Source organism: Chiloscyllium plagiosum, unplaced genomic scaffold (assembly GCF_037043375.1).
Source record: "Chiloscyllium plagiosum isolate Xiang-an unplaced genomic scaffold, Cpla_swu_hap1 HiC_scaffold_30, whole genome shotgun sequence".
In the NCBI taxonomy this organism is placed as follows: domain Eukaryota; kingdom Metazoa; phylum Chordata; class Chondrichthyes; order Orectolobiformes; family Hemiscylliidae; genus Chiloscyllium; species Chiloscyllium plagiosum.
This window is the reverse complement of record NW_028270168.1, coordinates 689479-716420: the sequence shown is the minus strand read 5'-3', so window position 1 is coordinate 716420 and position 26942 is coordinate 689479. Positions and strand designations below refer to the sequence as shown.

The window sequence follows — 26942 nt, the reverse complement described above, 5'->3', positions numbered from 1 at the left end:
AATGTTGCAATTGTACCAGCCCCCACCATATCCTCTGGCAGCTCATTCCATACACGTACCACCCTCTGCGTGAAAAAGTTGCCCCTTAGGGCTCTTTTATACCTTTCCCCTCTCACCCTAAACCTATGCCCTCTAGTTCTGGATCTCCAATCCCAGGGAAAAGACTTGTAATTTCTAGTACTTCTGTCATCTTATTCGATTAAACAACTAATAGTAAACTATTAATTAATCACAAGAAATATCAATTGAAATGCCTTACTTTAGCAACACACAAGAGTCCTATTTTTGGTTAGAGGAGGAGAACCGGTGGGAGACACTACATGTGTAGTGTCTCAGGTTTCAGCCACTGCCAAATGTTGACAACAACCAAGGTCAGGCTAAACTGGCCTATAATTTACCATCTTTTGTCTCCCTGTCTTCTTCAACACAGGTGTTACATTAGGCATTTTCCACTCCTCTGGGACCCTCCTTGACTCCAGTTATTCCTGAACAATCACCATCAATAACCCTACAATCTCCTTTGCTCTCCCTTTTCGAGCTCTGGGGTGTAGTCCACCTGGTCCAGGTGATTTATCCACCTTCAGACCTTTCAGCTTCCACAGCAACTACTTCTTAGTGATAGCCACTACACTCATTCTGATGAAGAGTCATCTAGACTTGAAACATTAGCTTGTTTTCTCCGCCTGACTCACTGTGATCTCTCGCATTTGTTGTTTTCAGTACAGATCGCATCATCTGCAGTAATTTGCCCTTACTGACCTCTGCTCCTTGGCTCTCTCAGTTCTGGCATGCTACTGATGTCTTCCATCATGATGAATTGATGTAAAATATCTATTCAATTCCTCCACCATTTCTTTGTTGCCTATTACAATGTCTCCAGAGCAATTATCCTGTGGTTCAGTGTCCTTTCTTGCTCTCGCTTACCATTTTTATGTTATACTTAATAAATCTATGATGTGGATGTGCCAGTGTTGGACTGGAGTGGACAAAATCTGAAGTCACATGACACCAGGTTATAGTCCAACAGGTTTATTTAAATTACAAAATTTCAGAGCGCGGCTCCTGACAAACGATCTCAAATATACTTACTGGATATAACCTGGTGTTTCCTGACTTATTACTTAATAAACCTAATAAAGGCTTATCAGTAATTCTTTCAACAATTCCATCTGATGAATTCCATCTTGAAATCACCAAAGTTGCTTTCTTAATAAATCTGCAGAGAATATTAATAAAATCAACTATGGATTCCACTGGATGCTGAACTCTTCTAATACATCCCATTAGAATATAGAACATAGAACAATACAGCACAGAACAGGCCCTTCGGCCCACGATGTTGTGCCGAACATTTGTCCTAGCTTAAGCACCCATCCATGTACCTATCCAATTGCCGCTTAAAGGTCACCAAAGATTCTGACTCTACCACTCCCACAGGCAGTGCATTCCATGCCCCCACCACTCTCTGGGTAAAGAACCCACCCCTGACATCTCCCCTATACTTTCCACCCTTCACCTTAAATTTATGTCCCCTTGTAACACTCTGTTGCACCCAGGGAAAAAGTTTCTGACTGTCTACTCTATCTATTCTTCTGATCATCTTATAAACCTCTATCAAGTCACCCCTCATCCTTCGCCATTCCAACGAGAAAAGGCCTAGCACTCTCAACCTATCCTCGTACGACCTATTCTCCATTCCAGGAAACATCCTGGTAAATCTTCTCTGCACCCTCTCCAAAGCTTCCACATCTTTCCTAAAGTGAGGCGACCAGAACTGCACACAGTACTCCAAATGTGGCCTAACCAAAGTCCTGTACAGTTGCAACATCACTTCACGACTCTTGAATTCAATCCCTCTGCTAATGAACGCTAATACACCATAGGCCTTCTTACAAGCTCTATCCACCTGAGTGGCAACTTTCAAAGATCTATGAACATACACCCCAAGATCCCTCTGTTCCTCCACCTCACTAAGAACCCTACCGTTAACCCTGTATTCCGCATTCTTATTTGTCTTTCCAAAATGGACAACCTCACACTTGGCAGAGTTGAACTCCATCTGCCACTCCTCAGCCCAGCTCTGCATCATATCTAAGTCTCTTTGCAGCCGACAACAGCCCTCCTCACTACCCACAACTCCACCAATCTTCGTATCATCTGCAAATTTACTGACCCACCCTTCGACTCCCTCATCCAAGTCATTAATAAAAATTACAAACAGCAGAGGACCCAGAACTGATCCCTGCGGAACTCCACTGGTAACTGGGCTCCAGGCTGAATATTTGCCATCTACCACCATTCTCTGACTTCGACCGGTTAGCCAGTTTTCTATCCAATTGGCCAAATTTCCCTCTATCCATGCCTCCTGACTTTCCGCATAAGCCTACCATGGGGAACCTTATCAAATGCCTTACTAAAATCCATGTACACTACATCCACTGCTCTACCCTCATCCACATGCTTGGTCACCTCCTCAAAGAATTCAATAAGACTTGTAAGGCAAGACCTACCCTTCACAAATCCGTGCTGGCTGTCCCTAATCAAGCAGTGTCTTTCCAGATACTCATAAATCCTATCCCTCAGTACCCTTTCCATTACTTTGCCTACCACCGAAGTAAGACTAACTGGCCTGTAATTCCCGGGGTTATCCCTATTCCCTTTTTTGAACAGGAGCACAACATTCGCCACTTTCCAGTCCCCTGGTACCACCCCCATTGACAGTGAAGACGAAAAGATCATTGCCAACGGTACTGCAACTTTCTCTCTTGCTTCCCACATAATCCTAGGATATATCCCATCAGGCCCGGGGGACTTGTCTATCCTCAAGTTGTTCAAAATGTCCAACACATCTTCCTTCCTAACAAGTATCTCCTCTAGCTTACCAGTCCATTTCACACTCTCCTCTTCAACAATACGGTCCCTCTCGTTCGTAAATACTGAAGAAAAGTACTCATTCAAGACCTCTCCTATCTCTTCCGACTCAATACACAGTCTCCCACTACTGTCCTTGATCGGACCTACCCTGGTTCTCGTCATTCTCATGTTTCTTACATATGCATAAAATGCCTTTGGGTTATCCTTGATCCTATCCGCCAAAGATTTTTCATGCCCTCTCTTAGCTCTCCTAATCCCTTTCTTCAGGTCCCTTCTGGCTATCCTGTATCCCTCCACTGCTCTGTCTGAACCCTGTTTCCTCAACCTTATGTAAGCCTCCTTCTTCCTCTTTACAAGACATTCAACCTCCCTTGTCAACCAAGGTTCCCTCACACGACCATTTCTTTCCTGCCTGACAGGTACATACATATCAAGGACACGTCGTATCTGTTCCTTGAAAAACTTCCACATTTCCACAACATCCTTCCCTGACAGCCTATGCTCCCAACTTATGCTCCTCAGATCCTGTCTTACAGCATCGTAATTACCCTTCTCCCAATTGTAAAACCTACCCTGTTGCACGCACCTATCTCTCTCCATAACCAAGGTGAAAGTCACAGAATTGTGGTCACCATCACCAAAATGTTCACCCACTAACAAGCCCATCACTTGTCCCGGTTCATTACCGAGTACCAAATCCAATATGGCCTCCTCTCTGGTCGGACAATCTACATACTGAGTTAGAAAAGCTTCCTGGACACACTGTGCAAACACCGCCCCATCCAATCTACTTGATCTAAAGAGCTTCCAATCAATATTTGGGAAGTTGAAATCGCCCATGACTACTACCCTGTGGCTTCTGCACCTTACCAAAATCTGTTTCTCCACATCTCTGCTGCTATTGGGGGGCCTACAGTAAACGCCCAACAAGGTGACTGTTCCTTTCCTATTTCTGACTTCAGCCCATACTACCTCCAAAGGCAGATTCCCCTCGAACTGCCTTTCTGCAGCCGTTATACCATTTCTAATTAGCAATGCCACCCCCCCTCCTTTTTTACCACCCTCCCTCATCTTACTGAAACATCTGTAACCAGGAACCTCCAACAACCATTCCTGTCCCTCTTCTATCCACGTTTCCGTGATGGCCACAACATCGTAGTCCCAAGTACCGATCCACGCCTTAAGTTCACCCACCTTATTTCTGATACTCCTTGCGTTGAAGTATACACACTTGAACCCATCTCTGTGTCCACAAGTATTCCCTGTCAGTGCTACCTTCTTCACAGCCTCCTTACATTCTTGGACATCCTGACAAACAGCTAGTCTACTTGCTGTACTACAAGTCCGGATCCCATCCCCCTGCCAAATTAGTTTAAACCCCCCCGAAGAGTGCTAACAAACCTACCCCCCAGAATATTGGTGCCCTTCTATCAAACTTTGATTAGCTCTGAGTTTGGAATAATTGTCAAAGGTTTTCAGTATCTTTTAAAAAATAGTGAGCTATAACCACATTAGTTATCACCCTAATTGTGTATAGAATTGCATTACTTGTTCAGCTTCTGATTTAGCACTGATCTGGGGTGGCATGGTGGCTCAGTGGTTAGCACTGTTGCCTCACAATGCCAGGGATCCGGGTTTGATTTCCACCTTGGGCAACTGTCCGTGTGGAGTTTGCACATTCTCCCTGTGCCTGAGTGGGTTTCCTCTGGGTGCTCCGGTTTCCCCCCACAATCCAAAGATGTGCAAGTCAGGTGGTTTGGCCGTAGTGTTCAGGGATGTGTAGGTTACGTGCATTAGTCTGGGGTAAAAATAGAGTAGTAGGGGAATGGGTTTGGGTGGGTTATTCTTTGGCAGGTCGGTGTGGACTTGTTGGACTGAACGGCCTGTTTCCACACTCTAGTGATTCCATGATCTAATTTGGAAGTTATTCTTTATCTGTATGATATCCAGTTCAGTGTTCTATTTGGCTCATCTCTAAAATTAAGGCTTCCTGTTAATATTATTCCTGATGCATATCTTCCTTATTTGAGTAGTATTTTGGTGAGTTGAAATTGTTTTATTTTGCAGTAATCGAAGTTTCGCTGCACTTCACTGCTGCACAGAAGGGGTTGTGGTCAAAATGGTCGATTCCCACGATTTGCAGGATTTATCATTGCTTTATTGTAGGGACCCTGCTCCTTGTAACTTTAGTAAATGAGTTGCATTTTAACTATAGTTGACTTAACAATTCACATTACTTGCAGTTTAAGTAAATGATTCCACCTTTAACTCATGAAAGATCACCCACCTTTTTCATAGCTTGTAAAGTTTTTCAAACTTTCTTTCCTCATTAGACTAGGTCTGCTTAGACTTTAAATTTGCTCAACATCATCAGTTTATTTACTGGTTTCACGATGTCCTGGGAATTGCAATCTCAGATATTTTTTTCTTTCGTGGCCATTACTTCTGTTTCTACCTCATGTGGCAACACTTGACCTGAGCCATAAGAAAATTTTAAACTCCTTGCTTTTCCAGCGCTGTTTTAAAATTTACTCTGGCATACCAGGGATTTTAAGATTTGCTCCTGGAGCTATGGATTCTGTTGTCTCACCTGAGAAAATGTGGGGCGACTCAGACAAACCATAAACTTGTGATGCAGTTTAGAGTTACTAATTCTGAGTGTCCAGTGAATTGCTAACTATCCTGTTGCAATGCCTCCTTTATCAGATCTGAAATGTTTTTAGTCATGCACTGGAGTATGCTTCCTTGTTGAGGATTTCCACATAGAGACGTACAGCATGGAAACAGACCCTTCGGGCCAACCCGTCCATGCCAACCAGATATCCCAACCCAGTCTAGTCCCACCTGCCAGCACCCGGCCCATATCCCTCCAAACCCTTCCCCTTCATATACCTATCCAAATACCTTTTAAATGTTGCAATTATACAAGCCTCCACCCCTTCTTTTGGCAGCTCATTCCATACACGTACCATCCTCGGTGTGAAAAAGTTACCCCTTAGGTCTCTTTTATATCTTTCCCCTCTCACCCTAAACCTATGCCCTCTAGTTCTAGACTCCCCGACCCCAGGAAAAAGGCTTTGTCTATTTATCCTATCCATGTCCCTCATGATTTTGTAAACCTCTATAAAGGTCTCCCCTCAACCTCCACCACTCCAGGGAAAACAGCCCCAGCCTGTTCAGCCTCTCCCTATAGCTCAAATCCTCCAGCCCTGGCAACATCCTTGTAAATCTTTTCTGAACATTTCAAGTTTCACAACATCTTTCCGATAGGAAGATCAGAGTTGCATGCAATATTCCAACAGTGGCCTAACCAATGTCCTGTACAACCACACCATGACTACCCAACTCCTGTACTCAGTACTCTGACCAATAAAGGAAAGCATACCAAACACCTTCTTCACTATCCTATCTACCTGTAACTCCACTTTCAAGGAGCTATGAACCTGCACTCCAAGGTCTCTTTGTTCAGCAACACTCCCAAGGACCTTACCATTAGGTGTATAAGTCCTGCTAAGATTTGCTTTCCCAAAATGTAGCACCTCACATTTATCTGAATTAAACTCCATCTGCCACGTCTCAGCCCATTGGCCCATCTGGTCAAGATCCTGTTGTAATCTGAGGTAACCTTCTTCGCTGTCCACTATACCTCCAAACTTACTAACTGTACCTCTTATGCTCGTATCCAAATCATTTATGTAAATGACAAGAAGTAGTGGACCCAGCACCAATCCTTGTGGAACTCCACTGGTCACAGGCCTCCAATCTGAAAAACAACCCTCCACCACCACCCTCTGTCTTCTACCTTTGAGCCAGTTCTGTATCCAAATGGCTAGTTCTCCCTGTATTCTGAGAGATCTAACCTTGCTAATGAGTCTCCCATAGGGAACCTTGTCGAACGCTTTACATATAGATCACATCTACTGCTCTGCCCTCATCAATCTTCTTTGTTACTTCTTCAAAAAACTCAATCAAGTTTGTGAGACATGATTTCTCATGCACAAAGTCATGTTGACTATCCCTAATCAGTCCTTGCCTTTCCACATACATGTACATCCTGTCCCTTAGGATTCCCTCCAACAACTTGCCCACCACCGTCAGGCTCACTGGCCTACAATTCCCTGGCTTGTCTTTACCGCACTTCTTAAACAGTGCCACCACGTTTGCCAACCTCCAGTCTTCCAGCACCTTGGCTGTGACTATCGATGATACAACTATCTCAGCAAGAGGCCCAGCAATCACTTCTCTCTTCTGTAGAGTGCTTAAAATCATCAGGTCCCTCCTTGTTGTTGGCTGTGCTGTATGTGCAGATGACTTCAAACGGAGTCTAAAGATCTCACCAAGTAAAACAAAGAACAGTGGATGCTGGAAATCTGAAACAAAGACAGCAAGTGCTAGAGAAATTCAGGTCTGGCAGCACCTGTGGAGAAAAAGCAGAGATAATATTTTGAGTCCAGTGACCCTTCAGTTTATTGCACCGTATGAGCTGCTGCTCATGATAAAGGTCGCTGTCACCATCATCTTGTAGGAAACTGCAGGGTGAGTGGTGTTGAGGAAAACCACTTACGGTCTAACTAGAAGAATCTTTCATAGTTAACAAGATATAGTTTATTCTATGTTAGGAACTAGTTGCAGGTTACATTGATGTAATAGACATTGTTACAGAGACTTTTGAGGGAGACCAGATGTTTGGTCTCATTTCTTTTGAAATCCTAAACCGGGATTTCAAAGATATGATCTCTGCTCATACCTCCATATGACATCATTATAGTGGATGATGCTTAAGGCACTCCTCTGTATTAACTCTGTCAGAGCCACATACATCAAAAGCTTCTTGAAGGTTGTTGAAGCTGCACTGATCCAGGCCAGTGGGGAGTATTCTATCGAACTCCTGACTTCTGGCTTTAAGCTGGCAGACAGATATTTGGGAGTAAGGTCAAACATTTTGATTAGGTCCCACATGTGAAATTGATGGTAAAGGTAAGAGCCCATGGAATCCAAAGAAATGTGGCGAATTAGGTTCAGAATTGGTTGAGTGACAAAGCAAATGGTGATGATAGAGGAACGTTTTTGTGACTGGAAGGCTGTATCCAATGGGATTGGACAGACATCAGTGTTTGTGCCCTTGCTGTGTATGGTATATACAAACAACTTACACTTGAATTGTAGGAGAGCTGATCAGTGAGTTTACAAATGATAATGAACAAATGGTAAAACGTGGCAAGTGTAACCTTAGAGTACAGGATTATAGATAAGCTGGTCAGATGAGGTGATCAGTGGCTAATGAATTAAATCTGGATAAATATGAGATGATGCACTTAGTCAGGACAAACAAAGGAAAGGAAAACAGAATGAATAGGAGGACCCAGGGAAGCACGAGGATCAGAGGGACCTGGTTGTACATATACACAGGTTCCATAAGATGCCAGGACAGGTTCATAAAATAGTTAAAAGGGCATTTGGGATACTTGCCTTTATTAGCTAAAGCATAAAGTTTAAGAACAGAGAGGTGATGCTGAAACTGAATAAAACATTGGTTAGGCCACAGCTGGAATATTGTGCTCAATTCAGGAATCCGTATTTTAGGAAGGATGTGATTGCACTGGAGAGAGTGCAGAGGTTTATCAGGATGTTGCCTCGGTTGGAAGTTTCAATGAAGAGGAGACATTGGACAGATTGGGGTTGTTTTCCTTGGAACAGAGAAGGTTGAAATGTATAAAATTACAAGGGGCATAGATAAAACATAGAAAAATACAGCGCAGTACAGGCCCTTTGTCCCTCAATGTTGCGCCGATCCAAGCCCACCTAACCTACACGAGCCCACTATCCGCCATATGCCTATCCAATGCCCGTTTAATTGCCCATAAAGAGGGAGAGTCCACTACTGCTACTCGCTGAGTAAAGAATCTACCCCTAACATCTGTCCTAAAGGGCAGCATGGTGGCACAGCACTGCTGCCTCACAGCGCCAGAGACCCGGGTTCAATTCCCGCCTTAGGTGACCGACTGTGTGGAGTTTGCACATTCTCCCCGTGTCTGCGTGGGTTTCCTCCGGGTGCTCCGGTTTCCTCCCACAGTCCAAAGATGTGCAGGTCAGATGAATTGGCCATGCTAAATTCCCCGTAGTGTTAGGTAAGGGGTAAATGTAGGGGTATGGGTGGGTTACGCTTTGGCGGGTCGGTGTGGATTTCTTGGGCCGAAGGGCCTGTTTCCACACTGTAAGTAATCTAATCTAAAACTAATCTATACCTACCACCCCTTAATTTAAAGCCATGCCCCCTCGTAATAGCTGACTCCATACGTGGAAAAAGGTTCTCATGGTCAACCCTATCTAAACCCCTAATCATCTTGTACACCTCTATCAAGTCACCCCTAAACCTTCTTTTCTCCAATGAAAACAGCTCCAAGTGCCTCAGTCTTTCCTCATACGATCTCCCTACCATAACAGGCAACATCCTGGTAAACCTCCTCTGCACCCGTTCCAGTGTCTCCACATCCTTCCTATAGTATGGCGACCAAAACTGCACACAATACTCCAGATGCGGCCGCACCAGAGTCTTATACAACTGCAACATGATAGAGTTGGCAGGAACAGACCTTATCCCTTGATAACGTTATCAAGATTGGGGGCATGGTGTAAGCAAAGGGGCAGGAGTTTTAGAGGTGACGAGGAAATAATTTTTGCTCAGAGGGTGCTGGGAATCTGGAACTTCCTGCCTATAAAGGTGGTAAAGGCAGAAACCCTCAGAACATTTAAGTAGGGTTCTGTCGCGACACTATGGATTTCTTACAGAAACTCAGCACCCACAGACCAGTCGAACCGGGAACATTCCTCGTCACAATGGCCGTTTCCGCACTCTAGACCAGCATCCCCCACAAGAATGGCTTCGCAGCAACAGCCTCAGTACTCAACACCAACAACTGCCAGTCTCCAAACACCATTCTACAACTCATCCGCTTTATCCTTGATCACATCTTTGACAACCAGTTCTTCATCCAGACACACAGAACAGCCATGGGGACCAAATTTGCACCCCAATATGCCAACATTTTTATGCACAGGTTTGAACAAAACTTCTTCTCTATGCAGGATCTCCAACCAACATTGTACACCAGATACATTGACGACATTTTCTTCCTCTGGACCCATGGCGAGGAGTCACTGATAAAACTACAGAGTGACATCAACAAGTTTCATCCCACCATCAAACTCACCATGGACTACTCTCGACTGTCTCATTTTTGGACACATGCGTCTCCATCAAGGATGGACACCTCAGCACCACACTCTACTGCAAACCCACAGACAACCTCACAATGCTACACTTCTCCAGCTTCCACCCAAAACATATTAAAACAGCCATTCCCTATGGACAAGCCCTACGCATACACCGGATCTGCTCAGATAAGGAGGAACGTGACAGACACCTGGAAGTACTCAAGGATGCCCTCACAAGAACGGGGTACGATGCTCAACTCATCGACCGCCAGTTCCGACGTGCCACAGCAAGGAACCGTAATGACCTCCTCAGGAGACAGATACGTGCTGCAACTGACAGAGTACCCTTCGTTGTTCAGTACTTCCCAGGAGGTGAAAAATTACGCGATGTTCTTCATGACCTGCAACACATTATCAATGAGGATGAGCACCTCACCAAGACCTTCCCCACACCTCCACTACTTGCCTTTAAACAACTGCCAAACCTCAAACAGATCATTGTTCGTAGCAAACTGCCCGGCTCTCAGAACAACTCCATACAACCCTGTCACGGTGGACGCTGCAAGATGTGTCAGATCATGGACATAGATACCACTATTACGGGTGGGAACACCTTCCACCTTGTACATGGCAGGTACTCATGTGACTCAGTCAATGTTGTCTATCTTATACGTTGCAGGCAAGGATGCCCAGAGGCATGGTACATTGGGAAAACCGAGCAAAGGCTTCGACAACGGATGAATGGGCACCAACAAACAACAGACAGGAGGGTTCCCTCCCAGTTGGGGAACACTTCAGTGGTCCACGACATTCAGCCTCTGACCTTCGGGTGACCATCCTCCAAGGTGGACTTCTGGACAGGCAGCAGAGAAAAGTGGCCGAGCAGAGGCTGATAGCTAAGTTCTGTACCCATAGGGAGGGCCTCAACCAGGACCTTGTGTTCATGTCACATTACAGGTGATCACCATTGCACTACACACACACACTCTCACATACACATGGACACAGGTACACACAGACACCCACACACACCCTTATAGAGAGAGACACTCCCATATGCAGGCCCTCACAGACTTAAGACACTCTGCACTCACTACACACACACACACACACACACACACACATTCTCACACTCAACCCCCACCCCAGACAGACACACAGACAGACAAAGACCCACATGCACACATATATTTTGTGTGGTGAATTTGTACTTGCAGAGTTACATTGTACTTTGCTCAAAAACTGCATGCATTCATGTAGAACTCTGTGCTCAAAAACTGCACTAATTTATGTAAAACTCCATTATCTCACTTTTTAGATTAGAATCAATCTAAACAATGGCATGGACAGAGAACACAGAGGGCCAACACCTTCAACATATTGTCTAGCTATCACCATTGTTAACAGCTAACCCAACAATGCAACTTTAAAAAATAAGGTTTTGTGATTTACACATGAAAGAAGTGAAACTATCACTGTATTCTAACAGATGAAAGGCTCAACAGACAATCAATTTTTCAATGTATAATTTCAGTTACATCACACTAAATTTTTGCTATAAATTCTGTGTTACAATCGAACCCTCCACTATCACCTGATGAAGGAGCGTCGCTCCGAAAGCTAGTGTACTTCCAATTAAACCTGTTGGACTATAACCTGGTGTTGTGTGATTTTTAAACTTTTACATCCCAGTCCAACACCGGCATCTCCAAATCATAACATTTAAGTAGTGTTTAGATGTGCACTTGCGATGCCAAAGTATACAAGGTTATGGACTAAGTCTGGAAAATGGGAATAAAATTGTTAGACGGTTGTTTTTGACCACCACAGATTTGATAGGCTAAAGGGCCTTTTTCTGTGCTGTGACCTCTGTGACTCTATTAATCAGATGAGAGAAGCATGTGGTGTCGACCACATTCTAGTTGAGCACTAATACTGTGGAGAATGAGTTTCTGGAACGTGTTAGGTATAGTTTTCTAGAGCTGTGTGTTCAGGATACAGCTATTTTAGATCTAGTATTGGGTAATGAGAAATAACTAATAAATACTTTTGTTGTTAAAGAGCCTTTAAGAAAGAGTAACCTTCATATGATAGAATTTTACGCAATGTTTGAAAGTGTGGACTTCATTCTGAAGCAAGGGAGTTAAATTTTAATAAGGAAAATTATGGAAGTCCAAGTCACAAATTAGTTGAGGTGGATCGAGAAAGTACATTCATTCAAGATGCAAAAACCCGATTACAATCTGTCAACCATGATTGGCAAACGAAGTTAAAGCACTGCGCCATCGGGCGGCACGGTGGCACAGTGGTTAGCACTGCTGCCTCACAGCGCCAGAGACCCAGGTTCAATTCCCGCCTCAGGCGACTGACTGTGTGGAGTTTGCACGTTCTCCCTGTGTCTGCTCCGGTTTCCTCTCTCAGTCCAAAGATGTGCAGGTCAGGTGAATTGGCCATGCTAAATTGCCCGTAGTGTTAGGTAAGGGGTAAATGTAGGGGTATGGATGGGTTGCGCTTCGGCGGGTCGGTGTGGACTTGTTGGGCCGAAGGGCCTGTTTCCACACTGTAATCTAATCTAATCTAAAAAAAAAGACTTGGTGGCCAGAAATCATCATATATCTGAGGATTGGATATTTTTACAATTCAGCAAAGGACAATCAAGAACCTGATAAAGAAAGGAATTGATTATAAATGCAATCTAATTTAAAACTTAAAATAGCACTATAGAAACGTCCTTACTGCAACACTGCCATCCTGGTCCCCCTCACCCTCCCATCCCCCTAGTTTCACTGGACTCACACAGACTGTCTTTGATCCATCCGCTTGAGTCACCTGAACACAGTTCTGGATGAGGAACGTCAACCATCTGTGAGGCAATTCTTCACACAAGTGTGAAAGGTTAGTCTTGGATGGCAGTAATTGATCTGGTGCAGAGCTGGGAATTTCAATGTGGCCCCAACAGCGGAAAACCCAGGAAGTTCTGGTAGCAGTGAGTGCACAATAATATGTAAGTGTAAAGCTGTGGTGCATGCTTAATGAGGTGAGTCATGGAGAACTGCATAACTCACAGGACCTCACTGAGAAAAGCCCTACAAGAAACTCACCAAAATTGAAAAAACTTTGAGAAAATTCAATCCCAGACCTCTGACCTGTGTAATGCCATAATCCAGCAGGTGCCAATGCTCTGATTTAGGATGACTCCATGTGACATTGCATACGTCATTGGTAGAGGGGAGTTGTTATAATGAGGCCACAGTGAACATGCTCTCGCTGCATTTGTATTGGTTATTCCCAATGTTTCCACCGAGGTGAATCATGGCCATGTTTATTAAAGTCACACAGATACAATTGGGGAGCTTTGAACTCTATTTCAGATTCAAACCAACTGTGAGTACAGGGGTAATTATCAGTCTTGCATTTCTACTTTTTCCTTCAGCTGCCCCCCCTTAAGGAAGGCATTTCTTGCTGTGGACAACCATATCAATTTGGAGTCATGATAATTCACAGATAACAACTGCAGGAACTGTAAACATTAATCTCAGGTACTCATCCTTATGCCATAGAGGGCTAGGTGACTGGAAGAATACTTTTATGGATTTGGGAATGAGAAGGATCTTGAAGATTTCTGTAGCATGAGGAACAGTAAAATGAATTGAAATAACAACAGTTTCTTTCAGAGTACAACCTGGTTCCCCTTCCACTCAGCAATACCATTTTATTTTTATTATTTTTACACTTTTTGTAACTCAAATGATACTGTACTGTGGTGACACTTTTACTGTACCTTTCTAGATACATATGACAATAAATAAAATAAATAACAAACAAGTGATGAGATACACCTTTATTGGATTCTATATTACAGATTAAAGGCCAAATTATCTTAGTGCATCATGAAATAGTTAATGTTTGAACATTGCAAGTACATCAAGCTCAACATTGATACAACTTCAAGTGTTGACTGACACTATATTGATTTTCATGTACACCAGAAGATAATGGAACTTATAAAAGTTGAATTGCCATCAATTATGTTTCTGGTTTCTACAAAATATTTCAAATAACTAATTCTATCCTTAAGAATACATGCAATTGTTTTGAGAAAATAGGATTATTACAATTAGCACTGTGTAGATTATTTGCGATCACCTTGGGGCAAAAAAACAAACTCTTTAGGGTAGCTAAGAAAATTAAACTTCTAACAGGATAGATTCATAGAAATATGCAACAGGAAGATGATCATTTGGCCCACTGTGTCCATGCTTGCTGACAAGGAACCTTCTAGCCTAACCGCACATTCTAGAATAGAAAGTAGATGCCCAAGTATTTTCCTTAAATGAGGATTTTCACCCTTTGAGGCAGTGTGTTCCAGATTCCCACCACCTTCTGGGTGAGAAGAATGCTCCCACCTAAGTCTTAGCATAAATCTACGCATCTCGGTTACGGACCCCTCTCAACCAAGGGAACTTGAGCCTTCTGATCCACTCTATCCAAATCCCTTATTTTTAGATACTTCAATTAGATTTTCCCCCAGTCTTCTCTCGTGAAGAAAACAGCCCTTAGACAATCTTTTTTTAATAACTAAATTCCTCCAGGCCTACCAACATCAGTGTAAATCTCTTTAGGAACAACACATTTGCACTAGGGAAGTCAGCGTGGCGACCAGAACTGTACACAGCATTAAAGCTGCAGCTTAACTAGTGTTTACATAGCTGCAGCATACTGCTCTTATAACCTGTGCTATTAAAGGCAGGATCCCATGTGCCTTTCTGACAATTTTATGTAACTGTCTAGCCATCTTCAGGGATGTGGTCAAAAACTAAGGTTCTCTACATTATCATGAGAACGCAATTAGGAGTAAGCCATTTGACCCTCAATTGCTCTGCCATTTGACAAAATAATGGCTGGCTGATCTGATTGTCACAACTCCTCTCTATGATTCTACAGCCTTTAAACTCTCTTCTCAAATTGATCTGACAGCCATTGCAGTTATTTCCTTATTGTGGTCAGGCATAAATTACATCAATTGAATTAATTGTTCTTGCCGATGGTGCACTTACATTCCATTATTATTTCATAAAAAGCATTTCATTCTAAGCATCAAAGCCGAACTTGAAGGACTATGTGATGAAGTTAAAACCTCAAGTTACAGGGGGAGGTTTTGTATCAGTACACTGAGTATAGGGGTTGCGATGTCATGTTGCAACTGTATAGGACATTAGTGAGGCTGTTTTAGGTATACTGTATTGCATGCAAAAGATGCTGTTAAACTGGAATGGGTTCAGAACTATTTACAAGGATGTTGCCAGCATTGAAGGATTTGAGCTATAGGGACAGGCTCAACAGAACATAGAACAATACAGCGCAGAACAGGCCCTTCGATTCTTCACATTGCACCAACCTGTGAACTATTCTCAGCTTGTCCCCCTACACTATCCCAAAATCATCCATGTGCTTATCTAATAGGCTGGGGCTTTTTTCTGTGGAGCAGAGGTGGAGAGGTTTATAAAATTATAAGGGGCACAGATAGGGTAAATAGCTAAGATCTTTTTTCCAGGGTAGGGGAGTCCAAAACTAGAGGGCATAGATTTATGGCAAAAGAGGAAAGATTTAAAAGGGACTTGAGGGCAGCTTTTTCATAGAGGGTGGTGCGTGCATGGAACTAGCTGCCAGAGGTGGAGGCAGCTGGTACAATTACGACATTTATGAAATATCAGAAGTATGTTGCATTTGGTCAAGTGCTTGCTTCAAAACCCTTGCAGTGTCTAGGACAAGCCCTGATCATATTGAGGTAAAAACAGTGACTGCAGATGCTGGAAACCAGATTCTGGATTAGTGCTGCTGGAAGAGCACAGCAGTTCAGGCAGTATCCAAGGAGCTTCGAAATCGACGTTTTGGGCAAAAGGCCGAAACGTCGATTTCGAAGCTCCTTGGATGCTCCTTGATCATATTGATCCTACTGGGAAAGAAATTACATTGTGAACAGTTATCTATTCTAAATATTCATTTCCATCTATAAGTCTTTGTTTACAACTGGAATGCTGGGATTCCTATTTTTCCCAGACAATATCTGAGAAAGGAGCAAATCGTCAAAAGTTAAATCATTTTCCTCGACAAACTGGCACAATGGTCTTATTTCAAAATATTGTACGGATTCCTCAACACAAAACTGTAATCTGCCAAAATTAAATAACAAAGTATCCTTCCAACTCTCATGCTTTAGTAACTTAAGGAAAACATTATTAATACAGAGACAGCTGTATTTAGTGCATTTTAAAATCAGCTTCACCTATCTCAATAAAGCCCAGAAACCCTTACATCGTTCAGGCTTTTGTTTTTAAAAAGGTCTTGTACAGAGAACATCTGATAAATGGTTTGATGTAAATTCTCTTTGATCTCAAAAACCTTAGGATGGATATCATTTTGCTTCAAGGTTCGTTTTCTCATGTGATTACAGTGGTGTAATAATTCTAGTACTGGATGTGCAATTCAGTGATGCACAAGTCAAATTCTATCATGAAAAGTAATTAAAGGTAAATTCAATAAATTTTATCATTTTGTGACCAGAGGAAAAAGAATGACTACTTAAAACAAACTAACTTTCATAAGTGAATGGAAGGGTGTCTTTTACCAGATGTGATCGGAATGAAACTGTAATCCATACTGAGGCAGTTGATTCAGTGCCCTGAATTAGCTCAGCAAACTCATACATTTAAAGGCATATTCACAATTCAAATAGGGACAGGCAACAAATGAAACAAATGCCGAGAACCACAAAACTCAAATTTAAATGAATCAAAATGCAAAATATGACTCTGATGAAATCAATTATTGGAGATGTTCATTTTCTGAAGCAAATGTGACAATCCATTTAAAAGGTCAAGATTAGTTGCATGCTCTACCTTTTCTACACATTAGATTGGTGAACTAAAATCTAAGCAAAACTTATACCTATATACTCTCAGGGACAATATTCCAAAGATTAGTTAAAAAATCAAAATGATACACCACATTGCAGTTATTTTTGTAATTAAGTCTCTGTTCATATGAATATTAAGCAACATCTCGGCAGTGAATTTCTATTGCTTGCTGATGAATCTTTTAATGAGCAAAGGGTCACAGACATGCAGTATGATACAGGATGAAATACTACTTTTAATTCGGTTCGATTAATCCTTTTTGGGAAGGGACAACTCAGGTTCTGGTTCATGCAGGGATAATGGACTGATCAGCAATGGTTAAATAAACCATCTTTGTTCCACACTTGGTTATGCTCAATGCAAAGAAATTGAGTTTCACATAACCTAAACACATTATCATTCATTTATGTTAAGCAAATTGCATTTGAATTTTTATGGCAACATTCAAGGAAAATATCAAGACTGTGCAGTTATTAATTTATCACAGTGTGAAGGTAATTGGGAGGTGATTAGCACAGATGGCAATACAATGTTCTCAAATAAATTTATTGAAAATTATAATGTTCAGCATTGTGTTTTGGTTCTTGAGAGGAGGAAACATTCCAATTCTATGGACTGATTGAATGGTACACACACTATACTGATTTCGCCCGTCAGATAACACAGACATAATATACTAATGATAGTGGTTGGAATGATACGAGAGATTTTGTCATGACTGAATGGACCAGTTTTAGGTTAATGGTAACACTGCGAAAAAAGTGAATTGTAATTGTTCAATTGTAACACGCACACATGGTACAAAGTAACTGCATACATACACATCATACATACAAATATACACCAGGTACCTTACAAGGAGTGGACTAAGTAGCATGCATTCTTACATTACAATGTGATGACTGATTCTGATGAAATATACATTGAAAATATGCATAAATATCAAAATCTTGGCACTGCATTCCATCTACTTTCCAACTTGATAATGCATTATTAGGTTAGTATTTCTTAAATTGCTGTTTGACTGAAATTGTTTTTTTTCAACATAATTTCCCATTCTAATTAATTTTCATAATACTTGGGACATGTTTTATAACATTTTGAAATCGTGTAAGATCATTTAATGAATGATAATATACAGGCTGAAATGATCACTGCCAAGTATCATGTTTAATTTCTCTGTAATTGTATTCCACTCTGACCATTAAACCGGACCATGGAACCAAGTTCTTTAAAAACACAGTGCTAAAGAAATAGGTTCTCTCTCTTTCGATCTTTACTTTCTTGACAGTTTTGGTTGTTTTATCCCTTTGAAGGGGAACCCAAACATTGACATGATTTCAACACATGCTGAATCAAATTCTTAAAGAATTTTGTAAAACTACTGAGCTCATTAATCACACCTAACTGTAGTAGATCTGTGTTACAGTATGTTTACATAGCAGTATTATCTGCGGGTAGAAAGCACTGATGCAACTTTATCCTCCCCATTCCACGCAAAATGACAGGAACACATTGAGAAACCTGAGGGGAAATGAAAAGTTATAGCACTTCTCATTAGATGGAAAAGAGTTATTACTTCCTGAGAGAAGTTCATTTATGCTTTGACAGTAAAGTGAAGATTCTGGTATTTTCTTTAAGATTCCCTGGAACTTCTGTTCAATCGTCTGGAGATTTCAAATTGCATCAATCCACAAAATGTTAAAAGGTTAGAATGATATGAAATAGGCCCAAACTATCCAAAACTTATTGGTAAACATATCAAACTTTAACAGCAAATAATCCAACAGCACCAATGTGTGTGTGTGAAAGAGGATCTGTTAAAGGAAATTTCAAAATTAATTCCTAGACAATCATAGAGAAACTCCAAAAGATCCAGCATTTCTTCAATATAATGAAATAACTCAAGTTTGTGCAATGTAAGAGATTTTGCATCACAATCCTCTACAATTCAGTTACTAGCACTTTGGATGCCAAGTATTATGAAAGATTTTCTTTGGTAGCCAATATTGTGGTTACAAGGGAAAACCAACACCATACATCAGTGATAAAGGTTCTCAAAACAAAAATCTTTAACAATGGAAGCTTCAGAACAAATTGAAGATCGTATATGGAAAATATCATTACACAATTCTATGAAATGGTCACAGGTTTATCAGCATTGTATGGCTACATCAATTATCACTAATCAGGTCTTTCAAAAAGTCAATGTCATAAGCACTATCCATATGGGCAATATTTGGAATTATAAACTTCACAGAAAAAAATCTGCATTAAAAAGTTCAGACAGAGATTTTACTTGAGACATATCGAGACTGTCATTTAAAAAAAAAGTCTTGTTTGAACCCTCATCTAAAAAGGATATTGCATGAAGTATATGGAAACAAGCTTATGTGAATGCAAGAAAAAGGCCAAGTGTAAAGATGATTTTAAAAACATGTTTTGATTATGGAGCTGTTTTACTTCTTCATACAAAGTTTGATTAGCAAAGAACATGCCCTCAAAGGCTTTTTGACAGTGGTATGTCCAACTTCACTATTAAATTTAATATTGAATCACATTTGTCTCAGCAAAGTATCTTTCAACAGACATGCCCCAAGCTATTTATTCTTCTTAAGCCCCCATCAAAGTATATTTTGCAACTCAAACGTGATCAGCTGCAAAGTTAATTTTAAAAAGTACAATGCAGCAGTTGGTAAATTTGAGAGACAGATTCAATTCATACTCTTCCTCCTTCCCTGTCATTCTGCCAGGTTCACTTCCACTACCATACCATTAAATGGGGGGGGGGGGAAGAAGCCAAGTTTTGCCATTTCACTTGCATGCCTTCTAATTGATTGAGGAGCAACACCAGTGATTGAGAACAGCAAGTTAACAGATTAACTGCAGTTGGTAAAAGGGATTAATAAAATGAAAGGAACTGAAGGGCAGCTCATGCCCTCCAAAGGTCATAACAATTACTTACATAACAGAGGGCAACAAATTGCAATCTTATGAACTGTATAAATAGACTTCTAAAACTTTGCCAGGAAAAATGGTCTGAATTTCCAATTGGGTTATCTTCTTTCATGAAGTCTCTAATCTTTTCGGATCACTTCCTTTCTTGCATACAAGCAATCCAACACTTTTCCCTCACTTAAAATTCTCATTTATCTGGTAAAACAGATTCTGACCGTCATTAAACCTTCAAGATAACTAACTTATTATGTCACTAATTAATGAATAATACTTTCATCCAAAACATAGAAATCTGAGCTTTATGAACCATAGTGCTTTCAGTTAGTACATGGGATTTTGGACTACAGCAATATTTAGATGTGCCCTTCTGTTCATATTCTCCCTCCCTACAGGGGCAATAAGTTACTCCACAGAGCTGCTGGATGGTAATACTTCAGACTGAATGCTACAAGCTTCAATGTTAGTTTCCACTTGACTATGTGTAAACATGGGTGGCTGTACCTCCTTGGTAACACAAACACAAACTTCAGTTGAGTGCAGAGTCTCTTGAGCTGGGCAATCAGCCTTTGCAGAAACATCGGCAGTGTAATCTTTGCTTTGATTATCTGGGGAAACTTTATTTACGGATTGCATATCTTCTTCCTTTTCCCCAATCTCTTTGCTGTTGCCATCTTGTGGAGTTGACTGAACACTGAGGTCATGAACTTTTTTGTTCAGATCATTCCTTTCAGTCTGAAGAGCACGACACAATTTCTCCAAGCGCTGAATCTTTACCTGAAGGCTTTCAAATTCCTTGTCACGCAGGGTTTTCTAGGTTTAACATTAAAAAGGCAGGTAAATAAAACTATGCTGCTGTGTAAAAAAATATTGCAAAAGAGGGTAGGGTTTGCTACTTCTGGGCAGTAAAAGATCATTTCCACATAACTCATATGTACTCCATGCCTCAAAGAGGAGGATGAAGAGAAACAAAAATAACCTACTGCAATACCAATAAATTGTCCCAGGCCACTGTTACAATGATCAAGGTCCCATATTTCAACCCAGTTTTGATTTTACACACAATAGCCTCAAGGCAGGTAGCATACAGAATAATTTGGACTAGCAATCTAGAGGCAGCAACTAAAGCTCTGGGTTGCGAGTTCAAATCTCACTGCAGTAGCTTGTAGATAAAAGCCAGTCTCAATCATGGCAACCATAAAACTACCAGCTTATTGTAAAAACAAGTCTGGCTCACTTATGCTCTTTAGGAAGAAAATCTGCCATCCTTACCCTGTCTAGCCCATATGGAACTCCAAAATAAAACCAGATGCATTACCTAGAATCAACCTACACACTGGAAATGACAAAGACACACCCTCCCTTCTTTTTAATATCTAGGACTGGTAGCAAAATTGTGTGAACTATCGCAGATGAAATTAGCATTAGAATAAAGAAAGTTTACAGCCCAGGGGTAAGCCCTTCGGCCCTCCAAGCCTGTGTCTATCTAAATCCACTGTCTAAACCTATGACCCAATTCTTAACATCTGTATCCCACTGCTCCCCACCTCCTCATGCATCTGTTGAGACGCACCTTAAAATGAATCTACCGTGATTGCCTCTATTATTTCTGCTGGCAATGCGTTCCAGGCAACTACCACCCTCCGACTAAAGTACTTTCCACGTGTATCCCCCTTAAACTTTTCCCCCTCTCACCTTTAAAGTATGACCTCTTGTTATTGAATCCTTCACCCTGGGAAACAGCTTGTCTCTATCCACTCTGTTTATAACCTTCATGATTTTGTAGACCTCGATCAGGTCATCCCCAATCTCCTTTTTTCTAATGAAAACAATCCTAACCTACTCAACCTCTCTTCATGGCTAGCACCTTCCATACCAGGCAAAATCCTCGTAAACCTTCTCTGAACCCTCTCCAAAGCGCCCACATCCTTTTGGTAATGTGGCGACCAGAACTGTACACAGTATTCTAAATGCAGTCAAACCTTGTACAATTTTAACAGGACCTGCCAGCTCTTATATTCAATACCCTGTCTGATTAAGGCAAGCATACCATATGCCTTCTTGACTACTCTATCCACCTGTGCAGCCACCTGCAGGGTACAATAGACCTGAACGCCCAGATCTCTCTGCTCATCAACTTTTCCCAAGGCTCTTCCGTTTACAGTATAGTTTGCTCTAGAATTAGACTTCCCAAAATGCATCACCTCACATTTACCTGGATTGAACTCCATCTGCCACTTTTCAGCCCAACTCTCCAGTCTATCCATAGTCTCCTGTATTCTTTTACAGTCCCCAGTGCTTTCTGCTACTCCACCAATCTTTGTGTCATCTGCAAATTTACTGATCAGACCAACAATGCCCTCTTCCAGATCCACAACAGTCGCCCCAGCACTGATCCCTGCAGAACACCACTGGTCACCTTTCTCAGTTTTGAGAAACTCACTTTGACTACTACTCTGTCTCCTGTTGCTCAACCAGTTCTTTATTCACCTAGCTAGAACACCCTGCACACATGGGACTTCACTTTCTCCATTAGTTTACCATGGGGAACCTTAGCAAGCACCTTACTAAAGTCCATGTATGTGACAGCTACATGCCTTCCTTCATCTATCAACTTGGTTACTTCCTCAAAGAACTCTAAGTTGGTAAGGCACGATCCCCCCTGCACAAAACAAATGTTGCCTATCACTGATAAGCCCATTCTTTTCAAAATATAATAGATTTTATCCCTCAGTACCTTCTCCAGCAACCTTCCCACCACTAACGTCAGGCTCACTGGTCTGTAGTTATCTGGAATATCCCTAGTACCCTTCTTGTACAGGGGGACAACAATAGCAACCTGCCAGTCCTCCGTCACCTCACCAGCGTTTAAGGATACCACAAAGATATCAGTCAGGGTTGTGGTTCTGTTCGCCGAGCTGGGAATTTGTGTTGCAGACGTTTCGTCCCCTGTCTAGGTGACATCCTCAGTGCTTGGGAGCCTCCTGTGAAGCGCTTCTGTGATCTTTCCTCCGGCATTTGTAGTGGTTTGAATCCGCTAGACACCAATTAGCCACGAAACGACACGATCAGCTATCCTTAGTAGCCACACACGCAGATGACAAGCAACATGAATTCGACTGGGACAACACTACTATTATAGGACAAGCCAAAAAGAAAACAGCCAGGGAATTCCTAGAGGCATGGCACTCATCCACAGATTCAAATCAATAAGCACATCGACCTGGACCCAATATGCCGACCACTGCAACAGACAGCTGGAACTGACAACCGGAAGCGGCAGATTCAAACCACTACAAATGCCGGAGGAAAGATCACTGAAGCGCTTCACAGGAGGCTCCCAAGCACTGAGGATGTCACCTAGACAGGGGACGAAACATCTGCAACACAAATTCCCAGCTCGGCGAACAGAACCACAACAACGAGCATCCGAGCTACAAATCTTCTCACAAACTTTGAATATCAGTCAGGGCCCCAGCTATTTCCTCTCTCGCCTCCATCAGCAACCTGGGATAGATCCCATCCAGTCCTGGGGATTTGTCTGCCTTAATATCCTTTAGCCTATCCAACACATCTTCCCTCCTTATGTCAGCATGATCCAGAGCAAGCAAACTCCTATCTCTAATCTCAACATTCATCATGTCCCTTTCCTCAGTGAACACTGATGTAATCATTGAGATTGACAGTCTGACAGTCACACTCAATTAATCATACTTTACAGCTAATGTCCTAGTTTTCTCCATCACCATCCCTAGGTATGTTTATTTTATTCATTCATGGAATGTGGGTGTCACTGGCTGGGCCAGAATTTGATTCCCACACCTAACTACCATTGAGAAGGTGGTGGTGAGCTGCCTTCTTGAACCATAGCAGTCTGTGGGTATACCCACAGGGCTGTCGAGGGTGTGGGAATGGAGATGTTCAAGCATTCTGACCCAATGATACTGAAGAAACAGCAAAATATTTCTAAGTCAGAATGGTGGAGTGACCTGGAGGGGAACTTGCAGGTGGTTTCCCATGTACCTGCTGCCCTCGCCCTTCTAGATAAGGGTTTGTGGGCTTGGAAGGTGGTATCCAAAGAGCCTTAGCGAATTTCAACACTGCATCTGTAACGGCACATACTGCTGCTACTGAGCATTGGAGGTGGAGAGAGTGAATATTTGTTATATGTAGAGTCATAGAATCACAAAGTGCAGAACAGGCTATTTGGCCCTTCAAGCCTAACAAAACACTATAGTCACATATTCCAGCACTTGGCCCATAGACTTGAATGTTATGATATTTCAAGTGCTCATCCCACCTCAACAACAACAAAAAAACTACCCCAAATTTACTTTAATCCCACTTTTCACTTTGAATATTTGGTCCATTGCTTTGAATACAGTGATATTTCAAGTGCTCATTCAAGAACATTTTAAAGGTTGAGAGGTTTCCAGCCTCTCCCACATTCCTAAGCAATCATTCCAGATTCCCACTACACTCTGAGTGTAAGTGTTTGCCTCAAATCCTCTCTAAACCTCCTGCCTCTCACTAAATTGAAGCCAACTTGTTACTGACCCTTCAACTAATGGGTACAGCTGTTTCCTATTCACACTATTGATTCCCCTTAATCCAATATATCCTAATCAGTTTCTCTGTCCTCTCTGCTCCAAAGTAAGCAATCTACGTTTCTCCAGCCTCTCTCCATTGCTAACCTGCTCTGTCACAGGCAACATTGTGATGAATCTCCTCTGCACCCCTCCAATGTAATCACATCCCTTTAATAGTGCAGCGACTAGAATTGTACAGCTATAGCCTAGCCAAAGTCCCGCAGAGCTAGAATATAACCTCCCTATTCTTATAACCTATGCCACAGCTGATATAGACAAGCATCCCATCTGTCAACCATCTTCAGGGATTAATGGACAAGCACCCCAAGATCCAATGTCTGTCTAAGCTTCCCAATCTCATGGCATTCACTGAGTACTCCTTACCTATCAAGGATAAATACCATTTGCTACTGGCATATCTGATGGAGGATCTGCCCAATCTGGCCAATCCACTTACATTTCCCTATAACCCAAGACCACCTTCTTTACCAACCATCCAGCCAATCTTCATGTCATCTGTAAACTTATCATCCCAGTACATTTTCTTCTGTATTGTTTACATACATCATGAACAATAAGAGATCCCATTATTGATCACCATTGAACAGGGTCCAGCTGCACAAACAGCCTTCTTCCTCCCATTTTTTAAGGCCACACAAATCTCCAGTACCTAGTCATTTCTTATGTCAAACTGCTCAAGAACCAAAGCCCCTCTTCATGAATCCTGTACCTACATCAAAAGTGAAGACAGATTTGAAGTTATAATTTAACACCATGACAAATCCTCCAGCTCCACGCATAGACTGCTGCCTTTGTTTCTACTCTTTCCAGAGTTATCACCTTCCCCTTGATACACAAATTTACTTTAAGATCCCTCCATGCACGTTCTTAGCTCCACTGGGGCTGCTGTTGATTTGCTCCATTTGTACCAGTTAAAAGCTCATTTGTTTTTTGTCCTGTCCTGAACATTCCTAGATTTCCATGGCTGTTGCTCCTATATTACATTGTAATGGGAATCTGTTAGGCCTATTCTACCACCAATTCTACTTTTAAAAAAATTGTTCACAGGGTCTGGGCGTCATTGGCTAATCCAGCATTTATTGCCCAACCCTAATTCCCCTTGAAATTGCAGGGGTGAGTTAAGTTTCTTGAACTGCAGTCCTTAGAGTGTAGGAACCACTACAATGATATTAATGAGGAACTTCCAGGATTTTGGCCTAATGACAATGACAAAACAGTGATATATTTCCAGGTCAAGATGGTGAGTGGCTTGGAGAGGAATTTGTAGGCAGGGGTGTTCCCATATATCTGGTTTCCTTACCCTTTTAGCTGGTAGTGGTCATAGGTCTGGAATGTGTTATTGGTGAGTTACTGCAGTACATCTTATAGACTGTACACAGAGTGTCAATGGTGAGGGGTTCAAATGTTGGTGGTGGCAAATGGGGTTCCAACCAAGAGGGCTAGCAAAATGGGAATCAATGGGTATGAGGGCAAACTCTCTGCTGGTTGGAGACATACCTGGCACATAGGAAGATGGTCATGGTTGTTCGAGGTCATTCATGTCAACTCCAGGACACCTCTAAGAGTACTTCAGGGTGGTGTCCTAGACCCAACCACCTGAGCTGTTTCATCTATGACCTTCCCTCCATCATAAGGCTATAAGTGGGGATGTTCACGCACAATTGCACAATGTTCAGCAAGATTCACAACTCCTCAAATACTGAAGCAGCCTATGTTCAAATGCATCAAGATCTGGACAAACACCAGGCTTGGTTTGACGAATGGCAAGTAATATTTATGCCACACAAATACCAGACAATGAACATCTCCAATAAGAGACAATCTAACCACCACCCCTTGTCATTCAATGGTGTTACTATCGCTGAATTCCCCAATTCCAAAACATCTTTGGGGTTACCACTGACCAGAAACACAACTAAACCTGCCACAATGGCTACAAATTTGGCAGTCTGGGTACAGAATTGGCTGGCCTATTGAAGCCAGAGGGTGGTAGTAGATGGAAATAATTCAGTCTGGAGCTTCTGGAACCTCTGCTCTTTGTGATTTTTACAAATGACCTGGAAGAAGTAGTGGGAGGGTGGGTTAGTAAGTTTGCCGATGATATAAAGGTTGGAGGAGTTGTGGATAGTGTGGAGGGCTGTTGTAGTTTGTAAAGGGACATTGACAAGATGCAGAGCTGGATTGACAAGTGACAGATGGAGTTCAACCTGGAAAAGTGTGAAGTGATTCATTTTGGAAGGTCAAATTTGAATGCAGATTACAGGGTTAAAGGCAGGATTCTTGGCAGTGTAGAGAAACAGAGGGATCTTCGTGTCCAAATCCATAGATCCCTCAAAGTTGCCACCTAGGTTGATAGGGTTGTGAGGAAGGC

The 26942-nt window shown here is 42.0% G+C and overlaps 1 protein-coding gene across 2 annotated transcripts in view; it reads right to left on the bottom strand.

Moving 5' to 3' along the window:
• Positions 1 to 13915: 13915 nt before the first annotated feature.
• LOC122564567 (alpha-taxilin-like) overlaps positions 13916 to 26942 on the bottom strand; it is a 127732-nt gene continuing 114705 nt past the window's right edge. For both annotated transcript variants that reach the window (XM_087976645.1, XM_087976643.1), the window contains exon 10: positions 13916 to 20774. In XM_087976645.1, the coding sequence (XP_087832771.1) occupies positions 20367 to 20774 (408 nt within the window). In that variant the 3' untranslated portion in view covers positions 13916 to 20366. The remainder of the gene's footprint in view (positions 20775 to 26942) is intronic.